The 26,500-nt window shown below is 48.1% G+C and overlaps 1 protein-coding gene across 1 annotated transcript in view; it reads left to right on the top strand.

The window, feature by feature from the left end:
- UBAP2L (ubiquitin associated protein 2 like) overlaps window positions 1-23,557 on the top strand; it is a gene marked incomplete at its 3' end in the record, with an annotated part of 34,943 nt that extends 11,386 nt beyond the window's left edge. Inside the window, 13 exon segments of the mRNA XM_077463932.1 lie at window positions 5,670-5,722; window positions 7,420-7,505; window positions 7,624-7,655; window positions 7,658-7,791; window positions 10,759-10,954; window positions 13,390-13,652; window positions 15,001-15,037; window positions 15,040-15,169; window positions 17,603-17,789; window positions 17,913-17,967; window positions 19,728-19,908; window positions 20,000-20,066; window positions 23,374-23,557. Coding sequence (XP_077320058.1) covers window positions 5,670-5,722; window positions 7,420-7,505; window positions 7,624-7,655; window positions 7,658-7,791; window positions 10,759-10,954; window positions 13,390-13,652; window positions 15,001-15,037; window positions 15,040-15,169; window positions 17,603-17,789; window positions 17,913-17,967; window positions 19,728-19,908; window positions 20,000-20,066; window positions 23,374-23,557 — 1,605 coding nt within the window.
- Window positions 23,558-26,500: the final 2,943 nt, after the last annotated feature.

Below are 26,500 nucleotides of genomic sequence, written 5' to 3'. Positions count from 1 at the left end.
ATCCAGTCTTCCTTTTGGCCATAGCTTCAAAGAGCGTTTCCATAATAGGTACATCAATCCTATCTTCCTTCGGCCTTAGCTCCACCTACCAGCATCCTCTGCAAGTCCCATCAAGATCCAGTCTTCCTTTTGGCCATAGCTTCAAAGAGAGTTTCCATACTAGGTACATCATTCCTATCTTCCTTCGGCCTTAGCTCCACCCACAAACATCCTCTGCAAGTCCCATCAAGATCCAGTCTTCCTTTTGGCCATAGCTTCAAAGAGCGTTTCCATACTAGGTACATCAATCCTATCTTCCTTCAGCCTTAGCTCCACCCACCAGCATCCTCTGCAAGTCACATCAAGAGCCAGTCTTCCTTTTGGCCATAGCTTCAAAGAGCGTTTCCATACTAGGTACATCAATCCTATCTTCCTTCGGCCTTAGCTCCACCCACAAACATCCTCTGCAAGTCCCATCAAGGGCCAGTCTTCCTTTTGGCCATAGCTTCAAAGAGCGTTTTTCATACTAGGTACATCAATCCTATCTTCCTTCGGCCTTAGCTCCACCCACCAACATCCTCTGCAAGTCACAGCAAGAAAAATAGTGTAAAGCTACAAAAAGCAACTAATAGAGCTCACTATATATATATATTACTCAAACTTACTGAGGAAGGTCCACTTGGGGCGTAACGCGCATAGGAGTGGTACCTGCCGATTATGCTATTTGAAGGAGGGTAATGCTTGTTTCTACCTTTTTATATGTAAGCGTTTTAATCCTTTGGAATGATTTAGTGCTTGCTGTATATTCAATCCAATCTTCCTTCGACCATAGCTCCTCCCACCAACATCTTCCACAAACCACAGTAAAAAGGAAAAAAAAACGACAAAGCAATTAATAGTGCTCACTGAATATTCTTTGTTTATTCTACTGAGGAAGCTCTATTTGGGGTGTAACGCGTATAGAAGTGGTACCTGCCGATGATGCCATCACGTTGCACATTTGAAGGAGGGTGCGAGCTGGAATGTAATGCTGGTTTCTGCCTTTTTATGGAAGTGTTTATATCCCTTTTTTTTTTGGTTTGAATAAATATATACATTGAGCATTAAACCATTCCAGTCTTCCTTTGGCCATAGCTCCTCCCTCCAACATCCTACACAAGCCACAGCAACAAGAATGGCATAAAACAACAAAAAGCGACTAATAGTGCTCACTGTATATATTAATCTACTGAGGAAGGTCAATTTGGGGCGTAATGCGTATAGAAGTGGTACCTGCCGATGATGCCATCACGTTGCACATTTTGAAGGATGGCGCGAGCTGGAATGTAATGCTGGTTTCTGCCTTATGGAAGTGTTTATATCCCTTTTTGGTGTGAAAATAAATAATTATATATAAAAATATACATCGTGCACTAAATCATTCCAGTCTTCCTTTTACCATAGCTCCTCCCTCCAACATCTTCCCTCTAACATCCTCCTCCACAGCAACAAGAATGGCATAAAACAACAAAAAGCAACTAATAGTGCTCACTGTATATATTATTTAATCGAACTACTGAGGAAGGTCAATTTGGGGCGTAATGCGTATAGAAGTGGTACCTGCCGATGATGCCATCACGTTGCACATTTTGAAGGATGGCGCGAGCTGGAATGTAATGCTGGTTTCTGCCTTATGGAAGTGTTTATATCCCTTTTTGGTGTGAAAATAAATAATTATATATAAAAATATACATCGTGCACTAAATCATTCCAGTCTTCCTTTTACCATAGCTCCTCCCTCCAACATCTTCCCTCTAACATCCTCCTCCACAGCAACAAGAATGGCATAAAACAACAAAAAGCAACTAATAGTGCTCACTGTATATATTATTTAATCGAACTACTGAGGAAGGTCAATTTGGGGCGTAACGCGTATAGACGTGATAGCTGCCGATGATGCCATCACGTTACACATTTGAAAAAGGCAGATGAGCTGGAGTGTAATGCTGGTTTCTACCTTATTGATGCAAGTTTTTTTTTATCCTTTTGGTTTGAATAAATAGTATATACAGTGAGCACTAAGGTCGCTTTTTTCGTTTTATGCCATTCTCGTTTCTGTAGCTGGCAGAAGATGTTGGTGGGAGGAGCAATGGCCAAACAAAGATATGAATGATTTAGCGCTCACTGTATATATTCAAACAAATGTGTTTAAAAACATTTGCATAAAAAGGTAGAAACCAGCACATAACAGTCAAGCCTCCCGCCTTCCCTCAAATGTGCAACGTGATGGGTTTTATCAGCAGGTACCACTCCTATACGCGTTACACCCTAAGTGGAGCTTCCTCAGTAGGTTTGAATTACTACCTACAGTGAGCACTATTAGTCACTTTTTGTAGTTTTATGGCATTCTTTTTGCTGAGGCTTGTGGAGGATGTTAATGGGAGGAGCTATGGCCCGAAGGCAGGTTGGAATGATTTAGTGCTCACTGTATATCATTTTATTCAAACCAAAGGGATAAAAACACTTGCATAGAAAGGTTGAAACCAGCATTACACTCCTGCTCACCGCCTTCCCTCAAATGTGCAATGTGATGGGTTTTATCAGCAGGTACCACTCCTATACGCGTTACGCCCTAAGTGGAGCTTCCTCAGTAGGTTTGATTTACTACCTACAGTGAGCACTATTAGTCGCTTTTTGTCTTATGCCATTCTTGTTTCTGTGGCTTGCGAAGGATGTTGTTGGGAGGAGTTATGGCCGAAGGCAGGTTGGAATGATTTACTGCTCACTGTATATATTCAAACCAAAGGTTTTAAAAACCCATAAAAGGGTAGAAACCAGCATTACACTCCAGCTCCCCGCCCTCCTTCAAACGTGCAATGTGATGGCATCCTTGCCAAGCACCACTTCTATACGTGTTACGCCCCCCAAATGAACCTTCCTCATTAGGTTTGAATAAAACATACAGTGAGCACTGTAAGACGCTTCTTGTCATTTTCTGCCATCCTTGGTGCTGTGGCTTGTGGAGGAAGTTGGTGGGAGGAGCTATGGCTGAAGGAAGATTGGAATGATGTACCTATTATGAAAAAGCTCTTTTGACCTCTGAGGAAGCAGGTACCCCTCCTTATACGCGTTACGCCCCAAATGTAGCTTCCTTTAGTAGGTTTGAATAAATGCATACAGTCAGCGCTATTAATCACTTTTTTTTTTTTGTCGTTTTATCCCATTCTTCTTATTGTGGTTTTTCAGAGGATGTTAGTGGGGGAGGAGGCGTTATGGTTGAAGGAAGAATGGAATGATGTAGCTTTTTTTTTATTGGAAAGCGATTTTGCCCTCGGAGGTAAATACAGCCTGTCTCTAGGAACAACTATTCCTCCAAATGTTAAACACACACCCATCATGGCATTTTGATATTTGCATAACTCCTCCCAGTGCTTTGCATCAGGACTTGCGGGCTGTTGAGAGGAGTATGACATCACTGGATCTAAAATAAAATGTAATAAACCATTTTTTTATTTTTTATTTTTTTTTAAAGTCATTATGTTGGAGAGGGGAACCAGAAAAGACCAAATTTTAGCAAATTCAAAAAAAACAACAAAAAAAAAAATCCTGAACTGCGGTATTTCTTTTGGCCTGCCCGTCTTCTATATCCTCCTTCTTTTTTTTTTTTTTTTTTTTTTTTTTTTTTTAACCAACTCAAACTGCATTCCTTTAGTTTCTGTGGTGTGATTTTATGGTAGCCATAGACTTTTTGCTGTGCGGAGATGGTGGTTGGTGGCTAAAAAAACAAAAATAAAATGTGTTTTTTTTTAATTTTAATTTTAATTTTTTTTATCTTTTTGGCGCGGTGACGTCGCTGGCTTATATAAAAGAAGAATGCATCTGTGTCCTATCGGGGCTGCTTGTAATATTCACAAAGGATACATCTCATCTAATCTTTATATATATATATATATATATATATATATATATATATATATATATATATAAATACTACTAATAATAATTTAGTCATTTTGTTACTTTTATGAGGATTTTTAAGTCTGAGTTTGATACATAATTGGGGGGGGGGGGGGGGAGGGGCAGCATTGTTACTGCAATATCATTAATTGCAACAAAGTAACAGAAGATGTATTTGTGAATGTTACAAAGTACTTTTATTTTTTTTTAGGATTGTTCTCAGTTATGCTTTCTTAGAGTTCTGGGTGTAGTTCCAGGGGATGGGAGTTTTCTGAGATATAAAGTATATATACCCTTAATGTGGAGGGTCAGCCACCCAAAAGTGATAATTGTTATAGATTGTATACCTGCTGGAGACTTCATGACTTGCCGAATATCTCTTCACCATAATTGGGAACCCCTCATAATGGGCACAGCGGGTGTACAGACCCGGGAACTCAGCACAGGGATGGTGGGAACCCCTCATAATGGGCACAGCGGGTGTACAGACCCGGGAACTCGGCACAGGGATGGTGGGAACCCCTCATAATGGGCACAACGGGTGTACAGACCCGGGAACTCAGCACAGGGATGGTGGGAACCACTCATAATGGGCACAGAGGGTGTACAGACCCGGGAACTCAGCTCAGGGATGGTGGGAGTCCCTCATAATGGGCACAGCGGGTGTACAGACCCGGGAACTCAGCACAGGGATGGTGGGAGTCCCTCATAATGGGCACAGCGGGTGTACAGACCCGGGAACTCAGCACAGGGATGGTGGGAACCTTCATAATGGGCACAGCGGGTGTACAGACCCGGGAACTCAGCACAGGGATGGTGGGAGTCCCTCATAATGGGCACAGCGGGTGTACAGACCCGGGAACTCAGCACAGGGATGGTGGGAGTCCCTCATAATGGGCACAACGGGTGTACAGACCCGGGAACTCAGCACAGGGATGGTGGGAACCACTCATAATGGGCACAGCGGGTGTACAGACCCAGGAACTCAGCACGGGGATGGTGGGAACCCCTCATAATGGGCACAGCGGGTGTACAGACCCGGGAACTCAGCATAGGGGTGGTGGGAACCCCTCATAATGGGCACAGCGGGTGTACAGACCTGGGAACTCGAATAGATGGTGGAAAATGGGTTCCCACCATCCCTGTGCCAAGTTCCTGGGTTGTTGTCTATAAAATATCACATTTGGGTGTACAGACCCTTTAAGAGGAACCAATCGGGATAGAAATGAGGCAGTTTGCTTTACTCCAAGCCTTCTCTATCTTTGATTTATTAATGTAGTGTGCCGCTGGCCTGGAATGAGCGCGTTGCCCGGACGTGCGCCAGTCAGTGACTCGCCACATGGGGAGGGCAGGAGGGGCCCCTGCTTAAGTTCTGTCCCGACTTGTCCCCTTTTAGGATACAGCCAGTCTCCGGGTGGAACCCTTTATGTAGCACTCAGAACCCAATTGTGGTACATATACGAGACCAGGGGTTGTCCAGCGCTGCCCGCGTGTCGTGTACACCAGCAAACAATGATTACTGGGGGGGGGGGGGCAAATGACAACCCTGGGAGTCTCGGACGATCCCCTTTGGAATCTGTGTCGCTCAGAAGGCTCCATCCAAAGCTGGACTATTACCATCGAGTTCCATTGGTTGCAGACGCAGTCCCTCCACTTCCCAAACGTTTTATTGCTGAGTGTCGGACATCTCTCTGAGGGCGGGGCTTCCTGTAACCGCTCGTGTTGCGCTTTTTTTTTTCTCTTCTTTTTATCAGGTGCTTGGAGAACGGCGACGGAGGAGTGGGGGACGGAAGACTGGAATGAAGATGTAGGTATCCGGGGGGGGGGGGGGGGGGACTGTTGGTTCGTTCTTGCACTTATTTACTTGTAGCAGTTGAACTTTCTGAACTCTGACGGGGAAACCGTCCTCTGTGGCATGCCAGTTGACCCTTTCCGGCTGTATATGTGACCTCTAAGGGGGACAGAGCATGCAATATTAAATGTTGCTGCGGTGACCGTCTGCCGCTTCCACTCGGCTTTCGGGAACTGTATGCGGCGACTACAATAGATATTTTTATAAGCTGTGATTGGCCATCCTGGTCAGCGTGGGTCTTATAGCAGAACCACCTTGAATGTAAACGCATTTTTAGGGTGTGCCCCCCCCCCCCCATTATGATTTTGTATCCTGGTCAGTGTAACACATGCAAAGCAAGATCATGGTGTTGTAGAAAGTATAAAAAAAAGAGTGTGTGGGGGACACTAATCCCCCATTATCAGGTGATCAATAAAAATCCCCTCCGTTTTTCGGGTGATCAATAAAAAATACCCTCAGTTATCGGGTGATCAATAAAAATCCCCTCCGTTATCGGGTGATCAATAAAAATCCCCTCCGTTATCGGGTGATCATTAAAAATCCCCTCCGTTATCGGGTGATCATTAAAAATCCCCTCCGTTATCGGGTGATCAATAAAAATCCCCTCCGTTATCGGGTGATCAATAAAAATTCCCTCCGTTATCAGGTGATCAATAAAAATTCCCTCCGTTATCGGGTGATCAATAAAAATTCCCTCCGTTATCGGGTGATCAATAAAAATCCCCTCCGTTATCGGGTGATCAATAAAAATCCCCTCCGTTATCGGGTGATCAATAAAAATTCCCTCCGTTATCGGGTGATCAATAAAAATTCCCTCCGTTATCGGGTGATCAATAAAAATTCCCTCCGTTATCGGGTGATCAATAAAAATCCCCTCCGTTATCGGGTGATCAATAAAAATCCCCTCCGTTATCGGGTGATCAATAAAAATATCTTCGTTATCAGATGATCAATAAAAATATCCCCCATTATCAGGTAATCAATTCTCCCCCCCCTCCTCTATTATCAGGCAATCAATAAAAACCCCACCCCCCCCTCTATTATCAGGCAATCAATAAAAATACCCCCCCCTCCATTATCAGACAATAAAAATACCCCCCCTCCATTATCAGACAATCAATAACCCCCCTTCATTATCAATCGATAACCCCTCCCCCATTATCAGGAAATCAAAAATCCCCCTCCCCCTATTATCAGACAGTAACCCCCTCCCCATTATCAGGCAATCAAAAAAAATCCCCCCCTCCATTATCAGGTAATCAATAACCCCCCTATTATGCAATCACTAACCCCCCCCCAATTATCGGACAATAAAAAATCCCCCCCCAATTATCGGGCAATCAATAACCCCCCCCTCCATTATCCTGATATTAATGAAAATCCCCCCCCCTCCATTATCAGGCAATCAATAAAAATCCTCCCCTCCATTATCAGATAATCAATAACCCCTGCCCCCCCCAGTTATCAGGCAATTACCCCCCCCCCCTCCCCCCCAGTTATCGGGCAATCATAATAATCTCCCTCTATCGGGCGATCAGTAAAAAAAAAACACCCCCCCCCCCCTCTGTTATCAGGCGATCAATAAGGCACCTGGGGGGAGGAGGTGGACCTTGCTCTCTCGGGTTGGGTAATCATCTGTGTGACATTTGCAGCTTTCAGAGACCAAGATCTTCACCGCATCCAGCGTGACGTCGGCGCCGATTCCCTCCGACAGTGTGACGATCACCGCAGGGCAGAGGTAAGTGCTCAGCATGTGTCCTCCTTTCCTATGCCGACTCTCCTCCTCCTCCTCCTCCTCCTCCTCCTCCTGAACCCGGGTCTCAGTCTCCTCTCTTCTTCTTCTCCCATCTCCGCAGGATTGACCTGGCCGTGCTCCTGGGGAAAACCCCTCTGCGGAGAACGAGGGCTCCTCTCTGGAGTCATCACAGAACCCCAACCTGGCCCAACCGCTCGTCTTCAGCAACTCCAAGCAGAGCGGCCTCCCGCAGAACAGCCCCGGCAGCTCCTTCTCCCACCACAGCATGGTCAGTGCCGGGGGTTATCGGTGTGGAGTCCGGGGGACATTGTTGTGATAGAGCACCAAGATAGTCTTTGGTAGATCCTTAAAATGAAACTCTATTGTGCATCTCGGGACTTGCAGGGCATCTTCACATCCTTTGCTATAGGGCTATACTGCCACCTGCAGGTGACCGGGCACAGGCCGTATTCCTTTTGGGTAGAGAAAGGAGTAGGACCTTTCTCAAAGGTTTGTTGTCATCTCCGTGGCTGAGTTTTCTCCATCGCTTCCTGTTCTGGTGACCGCACACATGTTAATGGTATATCTCCCCCCATCACGACACATTAAAAGCCCTATTGGTGGCAAATATTAACCCCCCCAACCCATCCTACATATTTCTTTCCCTTACCTTGTGAAGCAAGATATACTCTTAAGTCAGCTGTGTGGACTGAAACTTGCGCCATTTCCTGGCCGATCCCTGTTCCTGTACCGACCGATCGCTGACTCGATCCATGAACCTGAACCAGCCTATCCCGATCCCTGTTCTTTAACCCAGCCGTTTCCCGATTCCCTGTTCCTGAACCCAGCCAATCACCGTTCCTGAATCCAGCCGATCCCTGCTGCTGAATTCCTGTTCCTGAACCCTGCCAATCACTGACCTGATCCCTGTTCCTGAACCTAGCCCAATCCCCCCGCCCCCCCCCCCCCCCCCCTCCCGCTCGTGAGTCCAGCCTCCCCCGCCCACACCCCGATGCTCGTTAGTCCAGCCGATTCACCCACCGTTCACCCCCTCCCGCTCTGGGGTCCGGCCAATTTACCCCCCACGCTCATGAGTCCAGCCGATCCACTCGCGCCCCCCCATCTGCTCGTAAGTCTTGCCGATTCCCCCCCCCCCCCCCCCCCATCCGCTCGGGAGCCTAGCCCCGATTCCCCCCCCCCATCTGCTCATGAGTCTAGCCGATACCCCCTCCCCCCGCTCGTGAGTCTAGCCGATTCCAACCCCCCCCCCCCCATCCGCTCGTGAGTCTAGCCGATTCCCCCCCATCCGCTCGTAAGTCTAGCCGATTCCCCCCCATCCGCTCGTAAGTCTAGCCGATTCCCCCCCATCCGCTCGTAAGTCTAGCCGATCCCCCCCCCATCCGCTCGTGAGTCTAGCCGATTCCCCCCCCCATCCGCTCGTGAGTCTAGCCGATCCCCCCCCCCCCATCCGCTCGTGAGTCTAGCCGATCCCCCCCCCCCATCCGCTCGTGAGTCTAGCCGACCCCCCCCCCCCCATCCGCTCGTGAGTCTAGCCGATCCCCCCCCCCCCATCCGCTCGTGAGTCTAGCCGATCCCCCCCCCCCATCCGCTCGTGAGTCTAGCCGACCCCCCCCCCATCCGCTCGTGAGTCTAGCCGATCCCCCCCCCCATCCGCTCGTGAGTCTAGCCGATCCCCCCCCATCCGCTCGTGAGTCTAGCCGATCCCCCATCCGCTCGTGAGTCTAGCCGATCCCCCCCATCCGCTCGTGAGTCTAGCCGATCCCCCCCCCATCCGCTCGTGAGTCTAGCCGATCCCCCCCCATCCGCTCGTGAGTCTAGCCGATCCCCCCCCCATCCGCTCGTGAGTCTAGCCGATCCCCCCCCCCCCCATCCGCTCGTGAGTCTAGCCGATCTCTCCCCCCCATCCGCTCGTGAGTCTAGCCGATCTCCCCCCTCGTGAGTCTAGCCGATTCCCCCCCCCCCCCCATCCGCTCGTGAGACTAGCCGATCCCCCCTCCCATCCACTCGTGAATCTAGCCGATCACCCCCCCCCCCCCATCCACTCGTGAATCTAGCCGATGCCCCCCCCCCCCCCCATCCGCTCGTGAGTCTAGCCGATCTCAACCCCCCCCCCCCCCCATCCGCTCGTGAGTCTAGCCGATCCCCCCCCCTCCCATCCGCTCGTGAATCTAGCCGATCCCCTCCCATCCGCCGTGAATCTAGCCGATCCCCCCCCCCCAGCCGCTCGTGAGTCTAGCCGATGCCCCCCCCATCCGCTCGTGAGGTCTAGCCGATCTCCCCCCCCCCCATCCGCTCGCGAGTCTAGCTGATCTCCCCCCCCCATCCGCTCGCGAGTCTAGCCGATCTCCCCCCCCCCCATCCGCTCGCGAGTCTAGCCGATCTCCCCCCCCCCCCATCCGCTCGCGAGTCTAGCCGATCTCCCCCCCCCCCCATCCGCTCGAGAGTCTAGCCGATCCCCCCCCCCCCCCCCCATCCGCTCGCGAGTCTAGCCGATCTCCCCCCATCTGCTCGTGAGTCCAGCCGTGATTCTCTTCTGGATCCTGAGAGGACAACGCTGCTGGACAGCTTAGTGTAGTATGTAGCTACATCATGCAGGCAGTGACGTGGACACCCAATGTAGGACCCCACATCATGTGACCCCGACTTTAGGTGGTGAGGGATGGGGAAAAATGTTTAAATATATTGTAAGCTTTTTTTCTTTTATTTTTTTATTAAAAAACTTGAAAAATTAAAGCAGCCGACGTCCCATCCAGTAATTGTACCGGAAAATATTTGTGCAGCTTCTTATGGAAATGGCTTTCTGGGGTTCCAAAGCAACTGCCAGGTTGATTCTTGGGGGGGCCAATCCTAAAATTTATTTCAGCTGTTAAGGCTTTTAAAGTTCCTTTACCATGACTGGTAATAAGGTTTGAGGGGGAATTGTTCTGTGCGGCATGCCAAGTTGACCCCTTGTAGCTGTATCAGTAGCCTCTGAGGGGGGACAGCGCATGCAAGATTAACCGTTACCACAGAGTCTGCCTGCTGTTCCGCAGTGTGCCTGCTGTTCCGCAGAGTCTGCCTGCTGTTCCGCCAGCTGGATAGATCTGGATGTGGCAACTACAGTACTTCGTGCTTTGTGTAAATAAATGGCTATTTGGCCACCTCGTTCTGAGACGAGAGTTGGCTGTTGTGTATTTTTTATTTTTTTTGGGGGGTTATTATTATCCCCCGTCTAATAATGACTGGTGTCTTGCAGGTCGGCATGTTGAGTAAGGGCTTTGGAGACGGAGATCACAAGAGCAGCAGCACCACAGGATCGCAGTTCCTGGAGCAGTTCAAGACGGCGCAGGCCCTGGCGCAGCTGGCGGCCCAACACTCGCAGTCCGACGCACCCGGCAGCAACACCTGGGACCTGAGCGCCGCAGCGCAGCCGCCATCCCTGGGGCAGTTTGGTAAGATCTCGATTGGGTCATGTAGGGGATGTGGTCTGCCGCATGGGGCAGTCCTTACAAAGCGATTACTAAAGCTTTGTTTTTATTGAATAGCCTTATTTATACTCGCCTGCTCTGTGTAATGGTTTTGCACACCAATCCCCTCAGGGGAGCCCCCCACTGGCGCTTCTGCAAATGCCCCCCCCCCCCCCATAGCCTTTCTATGGGGGGCACTTGTGTGAGCTCGCTGGCACTTCTGGCTCCTGCTCTTCAGTGAATGCCCCCCTCCATTTAAAGCTATATTCTATGGGGGTATTCATGTGGGGCCGCAGCAAATTATTTTTTTTTGGGGGGGGGGGTACACTTTAACCACTTCGCTCCTATATGTAAAAATCATCCTTTTTTTATTTTTTTGTAGAAAATGAATTTTTTTACAGGTTACATGTTTAGTCCCAGAAGGAGGTCTTGTGCTAGAATTGTTGCTTTTTGCTCTAACTCACGCGCGGACACCTCACGTGTGTGATTTGAGCGCGGTTTACATATGTGGGGGCGTGACTTGCTTATGCGTTCGCTTCTGTAGGCGGGGACGGGGCGCTTTTAAAATATATTTATTTTTACATTTTCTCTTTTTCAAAAATATTTTTTCGTTACTTTTGATTCCTAAACATCCCTTGTAATAGGAATAGCGCGTGATCGGTCCTCTTTATGGAGAGATGGTGGGGGGGGGTCAATGAGACCCCCACATCTCTCCTTCCAGTCAGGAAAGGCTAAAAAAAAGAAAGAAATTAAACTCTCTCGGTCTTTCCAGCCACGTCCTCGGCTTTGTTTACTTCCGTCGCTCCGGACGTGACGTCGTAAAATTGCGGCCGGGCCTCCAAGGGTCATAGAGTTTACTGGGCACCATCTCTATGACCCTATAGATACCCAATATGTCATGCTTGTTTACTGCGCACGCTCGTGGAATGGCGCCTAATTATGGTACTTCAAAAATCTCCATACGGGATGCTTTACGTTTTTTTGTTTTTGTTTATTTTTTGTTTTTGTTTCTTTTTTTTGTTTTCGTTTCTTTTTTTTGTTTTCGTTTCTTTTTTTGTTTTTGTTTCTTGTTTTTGTTTTCGTTTCTTGTTTTTGTTTTCGTTTCTTGTTTTTGTTTTCGTTTCTTGTTTGTGTTTTCGTTTTCTTGTTTTTGTTTTTTTGTTTTCGTTTCTTTTTATGTTTTATATATTTTTTTTTTTTTTTTCCGTTTCTTTTTTTGTTTTTGTTTCTTTTTTTGTTTTCGTTTTTTTTTTTGTCTTTTTTTGTTTTGTTTTTGTTTTCGTTTCTTTTTTTTTTTTTTTCGTTTTCTTTTTTTTGTTTTCGTTTTCTTTTTTTTGTTTTCGTTTCTTTTTTTGTTTTCGTTTCTTTTTTTGTTTTCGTTTTTTTTTTTTTCTTTTTTTTTGTTTTTGTTTTTTGTGTTTCTTTTTTTGTTTTGTTTTCTTTTTTTTGTTTTTATTTTACAGGTTACCAGTTTAGATTTAGAGAAGATCTAGTACCAGCATTATTGCTCTGGTTATAAAGTTTACGTCGATGCCTCACATGTGTGGTGAGAACACCGCTTACATATGCGAGTGCAACTACGCATGCATTTGTTTGTTCGTGTGACCATGAGGGGCCGGGGCACTTTAAAAAAAAAAATTTTTTTTACATTATCTAAAAAAAAAAAAATTTTTTTTACATTATCACTTCAATTTATTTTTTCCCACAATCCTAACAAGAGATATATAAACATCTCTTGTGATAGAAAGAAATCATGACGTGTCCTCTTTATGGCAACATCTGGGGTCTATAAGACCCCCAGATGTTGCCATTTGGGGTCTAAGACCCCAAAAAAAAAAAACATTGATCAGTGTTTACCTGAAATAAAAATGGCGGTGTTTACGTGTGCCAGACCCCGTCATGATGATGTCACGTCCGGCCTCCCAGGATCATAGAGATGGCTGGTCCACGGCCAGCTTTGTGGTAAAACCTGGCGGAACCACTGGATCCGGATCCCGGGCTTGCCCAATCGCAGAGGAGATCCTGGAAAAGCTTCAGTGGATGGTGGTGGTGGTGGGGAGTCGTCCTTGTCTGCTACCTGTAAAAGCAATCCAGCAGCTAATCGACCGATACGATGGCTTTTACAACACAGAAAATCGGTGACCTGAAAAAGAAAGATACTGGGATGATGCCTGTAGAGCTGCACACGTTGTCCTGATATCTCCACATATATCTCCACATGATATAGTCCATTAAGTCCTATGACCTCCTACATGCAGGAAGTGGTTAACACAATTCTAACGTCTAGGTGTAAGCAAAGATCCGGATATGAGGATCGCAGGGAAGTGTTTGTGGAATTTCAAAGTGTTGACTTTCCATTCGATTTGTGAAATTCAAGGGAGCCCCTTTTTAACTTGAATCTTCCCCCCCCCCCCCCACAGATCTCAAGAGCCCCTCCGATCCATTCAACAAGCGTCAGGCGTTCCCACCGACTTCCGCCATGATGGAGGCGTACCTTCAGGAGAAAGCGCCGGTGACGAGCGCACCATCCGCGGGGCCGGTGTGCCCTTCCTCGCCTCTAACCGGGAAGAGCAGTCACCCAACGCAGATGTCCCCGGTGTCATCGGAGAACCAGTCGGGAAGTCCCCAGCCTACCCACCAAAAGATGAAGGTTCAGAAAAAGAAGGCCTCCCTCACGTCTAAGGTTAGAACGCCCGCCTGGTGGTGCCAATGCCCACCCCCCCAGGTCATGACTTTGGAGTACTCCCATCCCCCACCTACATGTGGCTCTGGCCTATTGGAGGGGGAGAGAGTCACACATGGCATTATCTTGCGTTGGCTTGTGGGATTTGACCAACTCTAGATGGGCATCACCCGGGTTCCATGACTGACTTTTCACACTTCCATGTCTTCATTTCCCCCCCCCTATTTTGGACATGAAACAAGTGTGTGGCTGATTCGCATGCCTGTCCCAGGTCAGCAACTCGAAGTTTTGAAGCCAGGTAATTGGAGGAACAACTGTTTTTTCTGGAGGAAGCCATCAATGGTGGCCTCCGTATTTTACCATAGATTCCGTTAAAGTGAAGATGAGCGCTGTAGGGTTTTTTGTTTTTTTTGGGGGGGGGGGGTGGGGTTTATTTAATGAAATGTTATGCTCATCTATTCTGTGCAATGATAATGCACAGAAAGGTCCCCCCCTTTCCTCGTCCGCCAGTTCAGTTTTTCCGACAAACCGAGTGGGATCTGGGAAAGGTAGGGTTTTTTTTAGGGTGGGGGAGTCGCAAAGTGGAGATGCACTTTAGGGTTGGAAGGGCCTAGGGTTGGAAGGGCCTAGGGTTGGAAGGGCCTAGGGTTGGAAGGGCCTAGGGTTGGAGGGGGGGGGGTAGGGTTAGAGGGGGTAGGGCAGGCATCTTCAAACTATGGCCCTGCAGTTGTTCAGAAACTACAATTCCCATCATGCCTAGTCATGTACGTGAATGTCAAGAGTTTTACAATGCCTCATGGGATGCGTAGTTCCGCAGCAGCTGGAGGGCCATAGTTTGAGGATCCATGGGGTAGGGTTTGAGGGTTAGGGTTTCCCTTTGAAGAACAAGGTTAGGACTTAGAGATTGGAATAGGGACCCCGTCCAAAGGTCAGCAGGCGGGTCCCCCAGAGGTCATTGGTCAAGAGGCGTGGCGGACCCACCCCCTACCAAAGTGTTCTGCCTACTAAGTCGGTGGAAGAACAAGTCGGGGGGGAGGGGGATCGTTTTACAGAAGTGCTGAAGCCTGCTAGCAGCTTGTTTAAAGTGACAATCAGCACTCCCATTAGGATCCGTGTTCAACAATTTAGAGAACGGGAGCTGAACGGTACTTTAATTGCTTCCGACACAGTTTGCTGATTACTCAAGCTTTCGGCCCGCGTGAAACGGGCCTAAGCGAGGGGAGCAGTGATGCAGCCTAGACGGTGCTTGGGAGACAGGTAGGGGGGATTTTTTTTTTACCTTAAATGCAATGAATGCGGTGGTTTTTCCCCTCTTCTGCCGTCATAGCTCACCTTCCTGTGCCCACAGATTCCGGCGTTGGCGGTGGAGATGCCCGGCACAGCCGACACGGGCTGAACTTGCAGTTTGGTGCTTTGCAGTTTGGATCGGAGCCGGTGTTACAGGAATACGAATCTTCTGCAACCACGAACGCTACAGTGAGCCAATCGCAGAACAGCTTGTATACCAGCCCGGCAAGGTACGTGGCGAATTTAGCCTTCCATGGCTTAGTTTCCTTATAATGTCATTTTATATCTAGATTTGATTTACCGTCACATTCAAACCAGACCGGCAAACCGGGGAAGGGGGGGGCGGCTTACTAAATATATATGACTCAAATTTTAGATGCAATGTGCAGTGAGATGTAGTCGTGGCTAAACCAGGCTTCTAGCTTGTCACTGAAAGACGTCATCTATGACTAAACACTTTGGGCGGAGCCATGTGTTGTGACCTCATCGCTTTCCCACAAGTGCGGCTTTTGAATTTCAAGGGTGTATATTGACAGGTCTCTCTAATTGTGTGTGTGTGTGTGTGTTTTTTTTTTTTTTTTTTTTTTTTTTTTTTTCATATGTCTATTTGTTTACACTTGCGGGGACGTGATGACGTCACAGTATATGGCTCCGCCCAATGCTTTTCGTCATGGCAGTTTTCCTGGGGAAAAAAGCTAGAACCCTGGCTTAGCAAATGGCTGCATCTTACTGTGCATTATACAGGCTCTCCTCATTTAATGACCAGGTTCCGTTCCAACGATCAGGCCGTTAAAACGAGGAGCCGCAAGTTTTTAATAAGCATTCTTAACTACTGTACTGTATGGTGAAAAAAGGTCTAAACGCAAAACTCCAGCTTAACGTTTTAATTTGCGTAAAGTACAGAACACAAAATATTCTATACTGTACAACACAACCATGTCTAGCGGGTCGTTGGGGTGGGGGAGAGCTGGTGGTTAAATGAGGAGTATCTGTATCTATAATTTGAGTCCTACGTATTTATGTAGCCCCTGGCGTGCATTTTAATTGTATTTAAAACGACCTGTAGAAAAAGTCATACCATGCAGCGTATGGTATGTATACAGGCTTCTAGTTCACCTCCCGTGTCCAGACACCCCGAGACCCTGTCTGTGGCCCCCCGGAAGACATCGGTCTATGACGAAACACATTGGGCGGAGCCATATGTTGTATGGCGTCATCACCTCCCCGGAAGTGGCAGCTTTTGGTTTTGAGGGTGTGTATTGACAGCACCGTCCGTTTTGTTTACACTTTTAAGTGTATTTTAATTGTATTAAGAGAGTTTATGGGGTTTTATACTATTTTGGAGTGTTGGGTCTCCTCTCTCTTCTTTTAACATACCTGCATGCATTGTGTGCTACTCGTGAGGCAATTCCCTCTTTGGGGGGGGGGGGGGGTCCGGACACTGGGGCGAGATGGAAGCCTGGTGTAACAATGGCTACATCTATACTGCACATTATGACTTCTCTATAATTTTCATGCAAGTATACAGTTGAACCCCATGCCAGAATGGTCTCCGCCGGGGCGTGGGGGGGGGCGGGCTTACCAAACATGTATGACTTGCAAATTATAAATAAGTCATATAATGTGTTCTATAGTTGTAGCCATTGTTGCACCAGGCCTCCAGCTCGCCTCCAGACACCCCGAAGAGTGAGTTGCCTCACGAGTACCACACTCGATGCATGCAGGTATGTATAAACAAGAAAGGTGACCAGGCAGTCCAGAACTCCATAAACTTGTTTCTTAATACAATTAAAATGCACTTACAAATGTAAACAAATAGGGCTGTCAACATACGCCCTCAACACTGAAACCACACTTCCGTTCCGGGGACGTGATGACGTCCCAACATATGGCTCCGCCCCACAGGTTTCGTCACGGATGACGTCTTCTGGTATCGGCACAAGCTTGAAGCCTGCTACATCTTACTGCGTATTATATCCATAATTTAAGAGTTGTACATATTTGGTAAGCCCCCCTAGTGTGCCTGTGTGGTGGTGAAGTTTTTTTGGCGTGGCATTCACCAAATAATGCTTTGGATGTTTTAATACTTAATTATATTCACTGACTCTCTTGCACTTGGACTGCTTGTCGGATAAGACATTCCCAGCTTCCCATAAAATGTGGGGCAGAAAATGCTTACCCAAGATCCTCTGGTGTGGGCATGTCACCCCGTGCCCTCCACTCCCGGTGGTGACCAGCCTGCCCGGTTCTCAATAATCTGAATTGGGTTATTCGTTTTTTGGGATTGTGAGATAACGTGCCCGGCTTGGAGGACGCTGTGCTGTGGGGCCACACCGAGACTTAATGCAACCCGCGAAGTAAAAGCGGACTCCTCCCACTTAGCGCTCACTTTCAGCATGCACAGTGCGGTCACCTCCCACATCTGGATCTGATATACGTATTGATAACACATCTGTGTAGCACAACAGTAGACCCTTTCCGGCTTCCCCCGTAGCCACAAAGGGGGGACAGTTTGTGCGAAAGAAAAGCGGCGCTCGCAATTGACACCGCGGAAGCTTTCTGCGGCTCTTTTTGCCGAGCGCACACACACGCACGCACGTGCGATTGAGCGCCGTTCCCATCACGCGGCACGATTCTGACCTTCTCTCTTCTCCTCCTCGCAGTGAGTTGTCCAGCTCTGCGGTCAGCAGTCAGAGCCCGGAGTCTGCCTTCCAAGGCATCCAGAGCGCAACCTATACCTCACAAGGCACTTCTCAGGGGCCTTTATACGAGCAGAGGTCCACGCAGACGCGGCGGTATCCCATCTCTTCCTCCACCTCGTCCCCGCAGAAGGAACTCGGCCAATCCAAGGTGCGTCTGTGTGCCAGAGCTGGCTGAGATCTCGGCGGCACCCCCCCCCTGTGTTAAGGGGGCCATGCCAGTGTATTTATATTCATTTTTTATCTTTTTTTTTTTTTTTTTTTTTTTTTATAGAACGGCTTCAGCTCAACGCAACCTCCCGCCATGCAGACCTCCGTGTCCGCAGAATGTAAGTTATTACCGTGAAAGTCTTTTAGATGTAAGATTGTATGTACTTGTGAGTAGTTTGCCAAAAAAGGGGCAACGTTCTCCCCCTTGTTCAATCATCTCTGGGCAAATGTGTAAAAAAAATAATAATAAAAAAAAAAAAATATATATATATATATATATATATATATATATATAATGTAATATATTAATAAATATAGCCCAGCTATGTATTGATTAAAATCGGGTAAAATATATATATATATAAAAATAAAAAAATTAGATCTCTATATAGATAAATATCTATAAACTTTTAATATATATATATATATATGTGTGTATAAATACATATTTGCGGGTTCCAAGTAATTTTCTAGCAAAAATACCGGTTTTTACTTTTAAACAAAAAGTTCCAGAACAGGCCAGGTCCTTGGGTGGTTAAATACTTATTTTACCCGATTTTAATATATATATATATATAAATATATATATATATATAATTATTTCTATAATTTTTATATATATATTAAAAAATTCATAGATGGATCTATATCTAATAATAAAAAAAAAATATATATAGCTCCATCTATAATTTTTTTTATATATATAATATATATATATATAATCATAATTTATATAATTTTATATATATATATATATATATATATATATATATATATATATATATATATATAGATATATATGTGTGTGTGTGTGATCTATAATTTTTTATTTATATATATATATATATATATATATATATATATATATATATATATATATATATATAATTTAATTGCACATTCGCCCAGAGATCATTGAACAAGGGGGGAGAACGTGCGCCTTTTTGTATACCTTTTTATGTGTGTGTGTATATGTGTGTATGTATGTGTGTATATATATATATATATATGTGTGTGTATATAGACATTTCCATGTTCATATGGGACATATATTTCATATATATACACACAGTTTATTTTAATATATTTATAATTTATTATAATATATCTATATAAATAATTGCATTTTTATTTAGATATACTGCTCTATAAAAAAAATAAGATTTTCTTTAGCAGAGAATAAAATGGCGATCTTTGCAATTTTTGTTTTTTTATTTATGCCCCTTTTTTCAAACAATTTTTATTTTTTTAAATACTTTAATAAATTTGAATGCCCCCTAATTCTTTTTTACCCCCTCTCGCCCTCTCATCACTGTGCCGCTCTTCTTTCATTGTCCAATCAGCGGGTGGGACAGGGTGACAGAGGAGCCCTTATGTCTCGGATGGCGGTGGTGCGCCGCACACCAGTAGACCCTTTCCGACTCTCTCGTGGTCTTAAAGGGGGGACAGCGTGTGCGATATTAACCAGAGTGCCAGCGCGATCATCGGACTGTGATGTCAGATTATCGGTTATGGCGGATCTGTACAGCGTTGCTCACTTATCTCCCACTCTGGTCACGGTGATTCCCTGTGTCATCCGGCGGCAACTGCAGGGGAGAGGAGAGAGCGCTCCAGCAATGGCTAGCAAAGCCTGCAGCAGTGACCTTGCACCAAAGGCTTCAATGACCCGTCCGTTGTTGGTGCAATGCTCTCTTCCGCCCTGCAGCCGTGCTGGCCAACACAGGAGCCGGGTCACATGACCGGAGCAGATCTATACATCTTTCATATACTGTTAGTATAGATTTTTGGAAAGGGGAGGAGTTAAGGCTAGTTGGGTGGAAGCTGAATATGGACGGAGGTTTGTTTATAATTTGCATATATTTTTATCTACTACTTGCAGTGTCCACAACCCCTCGGTGTATGAAAGCAGATTCGTCGTCTGCACCCAGCATCTCCGCTCTTAGTGACCCCGTCTCTGCATCCTCCTTACTGACCACGGCTGCTTCCCACTCCAGCCAGCTCAGTGGTCTGAGCCACAATGAGGAGCTGCAGAATCCACCCGCATCTACACAGCTGAGCAGGTAGGGTGCGCCGTCCGCCAGATCCGAGGAGAATCTATTAGTCATTGGTCTTTGGATTAATACTTACCTGCTTTGTCCGTCTCTCCTGCAGTACTTTACCCTCCCAGCACCAGACGCCTGTGCCCTCCACAGTTAGAACTTCCTCGTCCACCCCCTTGGTGAGTACAGCCCTAAAGTCCCAACTCCTCCCGCACTGCTCATTCCTTCTCAGTATTGTCCCCTGTACCTCACCCTGCTTTATTTACTTGCCCCAAAACACTCTCTCTCTCTCTCTCTCTCTCTCTCTCTCTCTCTCATTACTCCCTCATGCCCCCCTCTCCCCCTTCCTCCCCCTCCCCCCTCCCTCCTCTCCCCCTTCCTCCTCTCCCCCTCCCTCCTCTCCCCCTTCCTCCTCCCCCCCCTCTCCCCTTCCTCCTCCCCCCCTCTCCCCTTCCTCTCCCCCCCCTCTCCCCTTCCTCCTCCACCCCCCCCTCTCCCCTTCCTCCTCCACCCCCCCTCTCCCCTTCCTCCTCCTCCTCCCCCCCCCTCTCCCCTTCCTCCTCCTCCTCCCTCCCCCCCTCTCCCCTTCCCTCCTCTCCTCCCCCCCCCTCTCCCCTTCTCCTCCTCCCCCCCCCCTCTCCCCTTCCTCCTCCTCCTCCTCCTCCTCCTCCTCCTCCTCCTCCTCCTCCTCCTCCTCCTCCTCCTCCTCCCCCCCTCTCCCCTTCCTCCTCCTCCTCCTCCCCCTCTCCCCTTCCTCCTCCTCCCCCTCTCCCCTTCCTCCTCCTCCTCCCCCCTCTCCCTTCCTCCTCCTCCTCCCCCCTCTCCTCCTCCTCCTCCCCCCTCTCCTCCTCCTCCTCCCCCCTCTCCTCCTCCTCCTCCCCCCTCTCCCCTTCCTCCTCCCCCCCCCCCTCTCCCCTTCCTCCTCCCCCCCCCTCTCCCCTTCCTCCTCCCCCCCCCTCTCCCCTTCCTCCTCCCCCCTCTCCCCTTCCTCCTCTTTCCCCCCCCCCTTCCTCCTCCCCCCCCCCCTCTCCCCTTCCTCCTCCCCCCTCTCCCCTTCCTCCTCTTTTCCCCCCCTCCTTCCTCTTTCCCCTCTCTCCTTCCTCTTTTCCCCCCTCTCTCCCCTTCCTCTTTCCCCCCCTCTCTCCCCTTCCTCTTTCCCCCCCTCTCTCCCCCTCCTCTTTCCCCCCCTCTCTCCCCTTCTTCCCCCCCCCCCCTCCCCTTCCTCCTTCTTTTCCCCCTTCCTCTTTTTCTCCCCTCTCTCTCCCTCTTTTTTTTTCTCTCCTTCCTCTCCCCTTCCTCCCTCTCTCCCCTTCCTCCTTTTTCCTTCCTCTCCCCCCTCTCCCCTTCCTCCCTCTCTCCCCTTCCTCCTTTTTCCTTCCTCTCCCCTTCCTCCCTCTCTCCCCTTCCTCCTTTTTCCCCCTCTCTCCCCTTCCTCCTTTTTCCCCCTCTCTCCCCTTCCTCCTTTTTCCCCCCTCTCTCCCCTTCCTCTCCCCTGCCTCTTCCCCCTCCCCCCCTCTCCTTTTTTTTTTAACCTTCCTCGCCCCCTCCTCCTTTCCCCCCCCCCCTCTTCCTCCTTCCCCCCCCCCCCTCTTCCTCCTTTCCCCCCCCCCCCCCCCTCTTCCTCCTTTCCCCCCCCCCCTTCCTCCTTCCCCCCCCCTCTTCCTCCTTTTTCCCCCCCTCTTCCTCCTTTTCCCCCCCCTCTTCCTCCTTTTTCCCCCTCTTCCTCCTTTTTCCCTCCTCTTCCTCCTTTTTCCCCTCCTCCTTCCCCCCCCCCCCTCCTTTTTTTCCCCTCTCTCCCCCTCCTCTTCCTCCTTTTTTCTCTTTCCCTTTTTTTTTTCCTCGCCTTCCTCCTTTTTTTTCCCTCCTCTCCACTTTTTCCCCCTCTCTCTCTCGCCCTCTCATCATTGTGCCGCTCTTCTTTCATTGTCCAATCAGCGGGTGGGACAGGGTGACCGAGGAGCCCTTATGTCTCGGATAGAGTTGCGCCGCACACCAGTAGACCCTTTCCGACTCTCTCGTGGTCTTAAAGGGGGGACAGCGTGTGCGATATTAACCAGAGTGCCAGCGCGATCATCGGACTGTGATGTCAGATTATCAGATATGGCGGATCTGTACAGTTTTACTCATCTCAGGGGAATTGAAGGAAGGGGGGTGCGGGTTTATGAATTGTTCCAATATTTGCAAACGGTTTGAGCCCCAGCTCCCCCCTTCAGGGGTTATACCACTATTCATTTATTTCTAGGCAGTTCACATTCATCAGACCTTGAAATGTAAACAGTGGAGCCGGGAAGGGTTAGACCCCCTCTCAAGGTTCTGTTGTTTTCTTAAACTGTTCCTAACCCACCTCACCCCAACAATTATCCTCCCCGGTGTATGAAAGATGTATATATTTGCCTATTCTCTCTCTCTCTCTCTCTCTCTCTCTCTCTCTCTCTCTCTCTCTCTCTCTCTCTCTCTCTCTCCTCCTTTCTTCCCCCCCTCCTCGCCTTTCTCCCCTCCCCCTTTCCTCCTGCCCCCCTTCGCCCTTTCTTTCCTCTGTCCTTCCCCTTTTTGCCCTTTCCTATCCCCTTCCCCTTTTTGCCCTTTCTTCCCCCCCCCCCACTCTCCCCTTTTGCCCTTTCTTCCTCCACTCCCCCCTTTTGCCCTTTCTTCCTCCACTCCCCTTTTTGCCCTTTCTTCCCCCCTCCTCCACTCCCCTTTTTGCCCTTTCTTCCTCCACTCCCCTTTTTGCCCTTTCTTCCCCCCTCCTCCACTCCCCTTTTTGCCCTTTCTTCCCCTCCTCCACTCCCCTTTTTGCCCTTTCTTCCCCCCCCCCTCCACCCCCCTTTTTGCCCTTTCTTTCCCCCCCCCCTCCACCCCCCCTTTTGCCCTTTCTTCCCCCCCCCCACCACTCCCCTTTTTGCCCTTTCTTTCCCCCCCACCACTCCCCTTTTTGCCCTTTCTTTCTTCTCCCCACTCCCCTTTTTGCCCTTTCTTCCCCCCACTCCCCTTTTTGCCCTTTCTTTCTTCCCCCCACTCCCCTTTTTGCCCTTTCTTTCTTCCCCCCACTCCCCTTTTTGCCCTTTCTTTCTTCCCCCCACTCCCCTTTTTGCCCTTTCTTTCTTCCCCCCACTCCCCTTTTTGCCCTTTCTTTCTTCCCCCCACTCCCCTTTTTGCCCTTTCTTTCTTTCTTCCCCCACTCCCCTTTTTGCCCTTTCTTTCTTCCCCCCACTCCCCTTTTTGCCCTTTCTTCCCCCCACTCCCCTTTTTGCCCTTTCTTCCCCCCCCCCCCCACCACTCCCCTTTTTGCCCTTTCTTCCCCCCCCACCACTCCCCTTTTTGCCTTTTCTCCCCCCCTCCCCTGTCTAAGCCCCCCCCCCCCCTCCCCGCCTTCTTTCTTCCTCTTTTTTTTCCCCCTCGCTGCCTTTTCAGCCCTCTCTGTGCTGTGACTCCCCCCTTCCCCCCCCAAATAGGTTGATCTTGACCTGTATCTTTTCTTCCCTGCAGCACACCAGTGTGGAGAGTGACATCAGTTTGCACTCGTCAGTCATCACCTATTCCACGACCTCCAGCGCCATCCCCAGCGCTGCACCCGCCGCCTCCTCCCTCAACGTCAGCAGCCTGGGGCTCGGCCTGACCACCAACACCACAGTCATCCCCTCCACCCGGAACTCCATCGCCAACACATCAGGTATGGGAACCGGCATCAAGAGGGCCTGTCACGGGCCTGTTGCTATCACATGTTTACATTCCGTGTGAGAGCAAAAAAAAAAAATGTATAAAGAAACCTTTAAGACCCCTTTTCGCACTGAGGCAGTGTTCAGGCGTTTTAGCTTTAGAAATGCGCCTGAAAACCGCCTCCCATTCATTTGCATGAGATGCCTTCAGCATCTTTGGGGTGGGATTGGAGCGCTGTGAAAAGCACTCCAAAGACGCCATTGGATTTAACCGTGCAGCGCTTTTTTTTTTAATTTTAATTATTTTTTTATTTTTTTAAATTTTTTTTTTTTTTTTTTTTATGTCACGTCAAGTAGTGACCTGTAAAGGCTCTTAAAAACATTGCCTATGGGTAGTGAAAAATCAGCCAATTGATGGTTCTGGCAGGCGGTGGGGAGGGGACATAGTCCTTCTTATGGACCCCACATCTCTCCATAAAGAGGGACCTGTCTACGCACCGTTCATTCTTTACATTCCTTGTAATAGGAATAAAAGTGATCAAAAAAAAAAGTAAAATTAACAATAGAGAAAAAAAAAACAATTTAAAGTTGCCCCAGTCCTCGCGAAGCGAGCGCGCACACGCAAGTCGCACTCACATATGAAAACGACGTTCAAATCACACGTGAGGTATCGCTGCGTGCGTTTGGAGCAAGAGCAACAATTGTAGCCCAAGACCTCCTCTGTAATTGGTAACCTGTAAAAAAAAAAAAAAAAATTACAGCATGGAGATTAAGTACCAAAGTTTGTCGCCATTCCACAACCGTGCGCAATTTTAAAGTGTATCTATTTACTCTGCGTAACGTCATCTTTCACATTATACCAAAAAATTAGGCCGACTTTATTTTATTTTTTATTATTATTCATGAAACTGTTTTTCCCCAAAATAAAAGCGTTTGAAAAATTCTTATGCAATGCCATCCTCCTTTTTTTTCCTCGCCCTCCACCTTTTTTCCTTCGTCCTCCTCCGTCGTCCTCCTCCTTTCTTCCTCGTCCTCCTCCTTTCTTCCTCGTCCTCCTCCTTTCTTCCTCGTCCTCCTTTCTTTCTCGTCGTCCTCCTTTCTTCCTCGTCGTTCTTTACATGGTCCTCCTTTTTTTCATCGTCGTCCTCCTTTTTTCATCGTCGTCCTCCTTTTTTCATCGTCGTCCTCCTTTTTTCATCGTCCTTTTTTCCTTGTCCTCCTTTTTTCCTCGTCGTCCTCCTTTCCTCCTTTTTTTTTTTTTCGTCGTCCTATTTTTCCTCACTTTCTTCCTCCTTTCTTCCTCGTCGTCCTTTACATGGTCCTCCTTTTTTCCTCGTCGTCCTCCTTTTTTCCTCGTCGTCCTCCTTTTTTCCTCGTCGTCCTCCTTTTTTCGTCCTCCTTTTTTCCTCGTCGTCCTCCTTTTTTCGTCCTCCTTTCTTCCTCGTCCTTGTCCTCCTCCTTTCTTCCTCGTCCTCCTCCTTTCTTCCTCGTCCTCCTCCTTTCTTCCTCGTCCTCCTCCTTTCTTCCTCGTCCTCCTTTCTTCCTCGTCCTCCTCCTTTCTTCCTCGTCGTCCTTTACATGGTCCTCCTTTTTTCCTCGTCGTTCTCCTTTTTTCCTCGTCGTCCTCCTTTCTTCCTCGTCGTCCTCCTTTCTTCCTCGTCGTCCTCCTTTTTTCCTCGTCGTCCTCCTTTTTTCCTCGTCGTCCTCCTTTTTTCCTCGTCGTCCTCCTTTTTTCCTCGTCGTCCTCCTTTTTTCCTCGTCGTCCTCCTTTTTTCCTCGTCGTCCTCCTTTTTTCCTCGTCGTCCTCCTTTTTTCCTCGTCGTCCTCCTTTTTTCCTCGTCGTCCTCCTTTTTTCCTCGTCGTCCTCCTTTTTTCCTCGTCGTCCTCCTTTTTTCCTCGTCGTCCTCCTTTTTTCCTCGTCGTCCTCCTTTTTTCCTCGTCGTCCTCCTTTTTTCCTCGTCGTCCTCCTTTTTTCCTCGTCGTCCTCCTTTTTTCCTCGTCGTCCTCCTTTTTTCCTCGTCGTCCTCCTTTTTTCCTCGTCGTCCTCCTTTTTTCCTCGTCGTCCTCCTTTTTTCCTCGTCGTCCTCCTTTTTTCCTCGTCGTCCTCCTTTTTTCCTCGTCGTCCTCCTTTTTTCCTCGTCGTCCTCCTTTCTTCCTCGTCGTCCTCCTTTTTTCCTCGTCGTCCTCCTTTTTTCCTCGTCGTCCTCCTTTTTTCCTCGTCGTCCTCCTTTTTTCCTCGTCGTCCTCCTTTTTTCCTCGTCGTCCTCCTTTTTTCCTCGTCGTCCTCCTTTTTTCCTCGTCGTCCTCCTTTTTTCCTCGTCGTCCTCCTTTTTTCCTCGTCGTCCTCCTTTTTTCCTCGTCGTCCTCCTTTTTTCCTCGTCGTCCTCCTTTTTTCCTCGTCGTCCTCCTTTTTTCCTCGTCGTCCTCCTTTTTTCCTCGTCGTCCTCCTTTCCTCTTTTTTTATTTTTTTTCTCGTCCTATTTTTCCTCACTTTCTTCCTCCTTTTTTCCTAGTTGTCGTCCTTTTTTTTCTTTCTTTTTTTTCTTTTTTTTCCCCCTCATCGTCTTTTATTTTATTTTTTCCTCGTCCTCCTTTTTTTCCTCACCTTACTCCTCTTTTTTTTTTTTTTTTTATTTTTTTTTTTCCTCGCCTTCCTCATTTATTTATTTTTTTTTTTTCCTCGCCTTCCTCCTTTTTTTTTCCCTCCTCTCCACTTTTTCCCCCTCTCTCTCTCGCCCTCTCATCACTGTGCCGCTCTTCTTTCATTGTCCAATCAGCGGGTGGGACAGGGTGACCGAGGAGCCCTTATGTCTCGGATAGAGGTGCGCCGCACACCAGTAGACCCTTTCCGACTCTCTCGTGGTCTTAAAGGGGGGACAGCGTGTGCGATATTAACCAGAGTGCCAGCGCGATCATCGGACTGTGATGTCAGATTATCAGATATGGCGGATCTGTAC

Source organism: Lithobates pipiens, unplaced genomic scaffold (genome assembly GCF_037356315.1).
Source record: "Lithobates pipiens isolate NorthernLeopardFrog02 unplaced genomic scaffold, aLitPip1_a1.2 Scaffold_30, whole genome shotgun sequence".
Lineage (NCBI taxonomy): Eukaryota > Metazoa > Chordata > Amphibia > Anura > Ranidae > Lithobates > Lithobates pipiens.
Note: the sequence above shows the minus strand (reverse complement) of the source record. Positions and strands in the feature narration are given on the sequence as shown.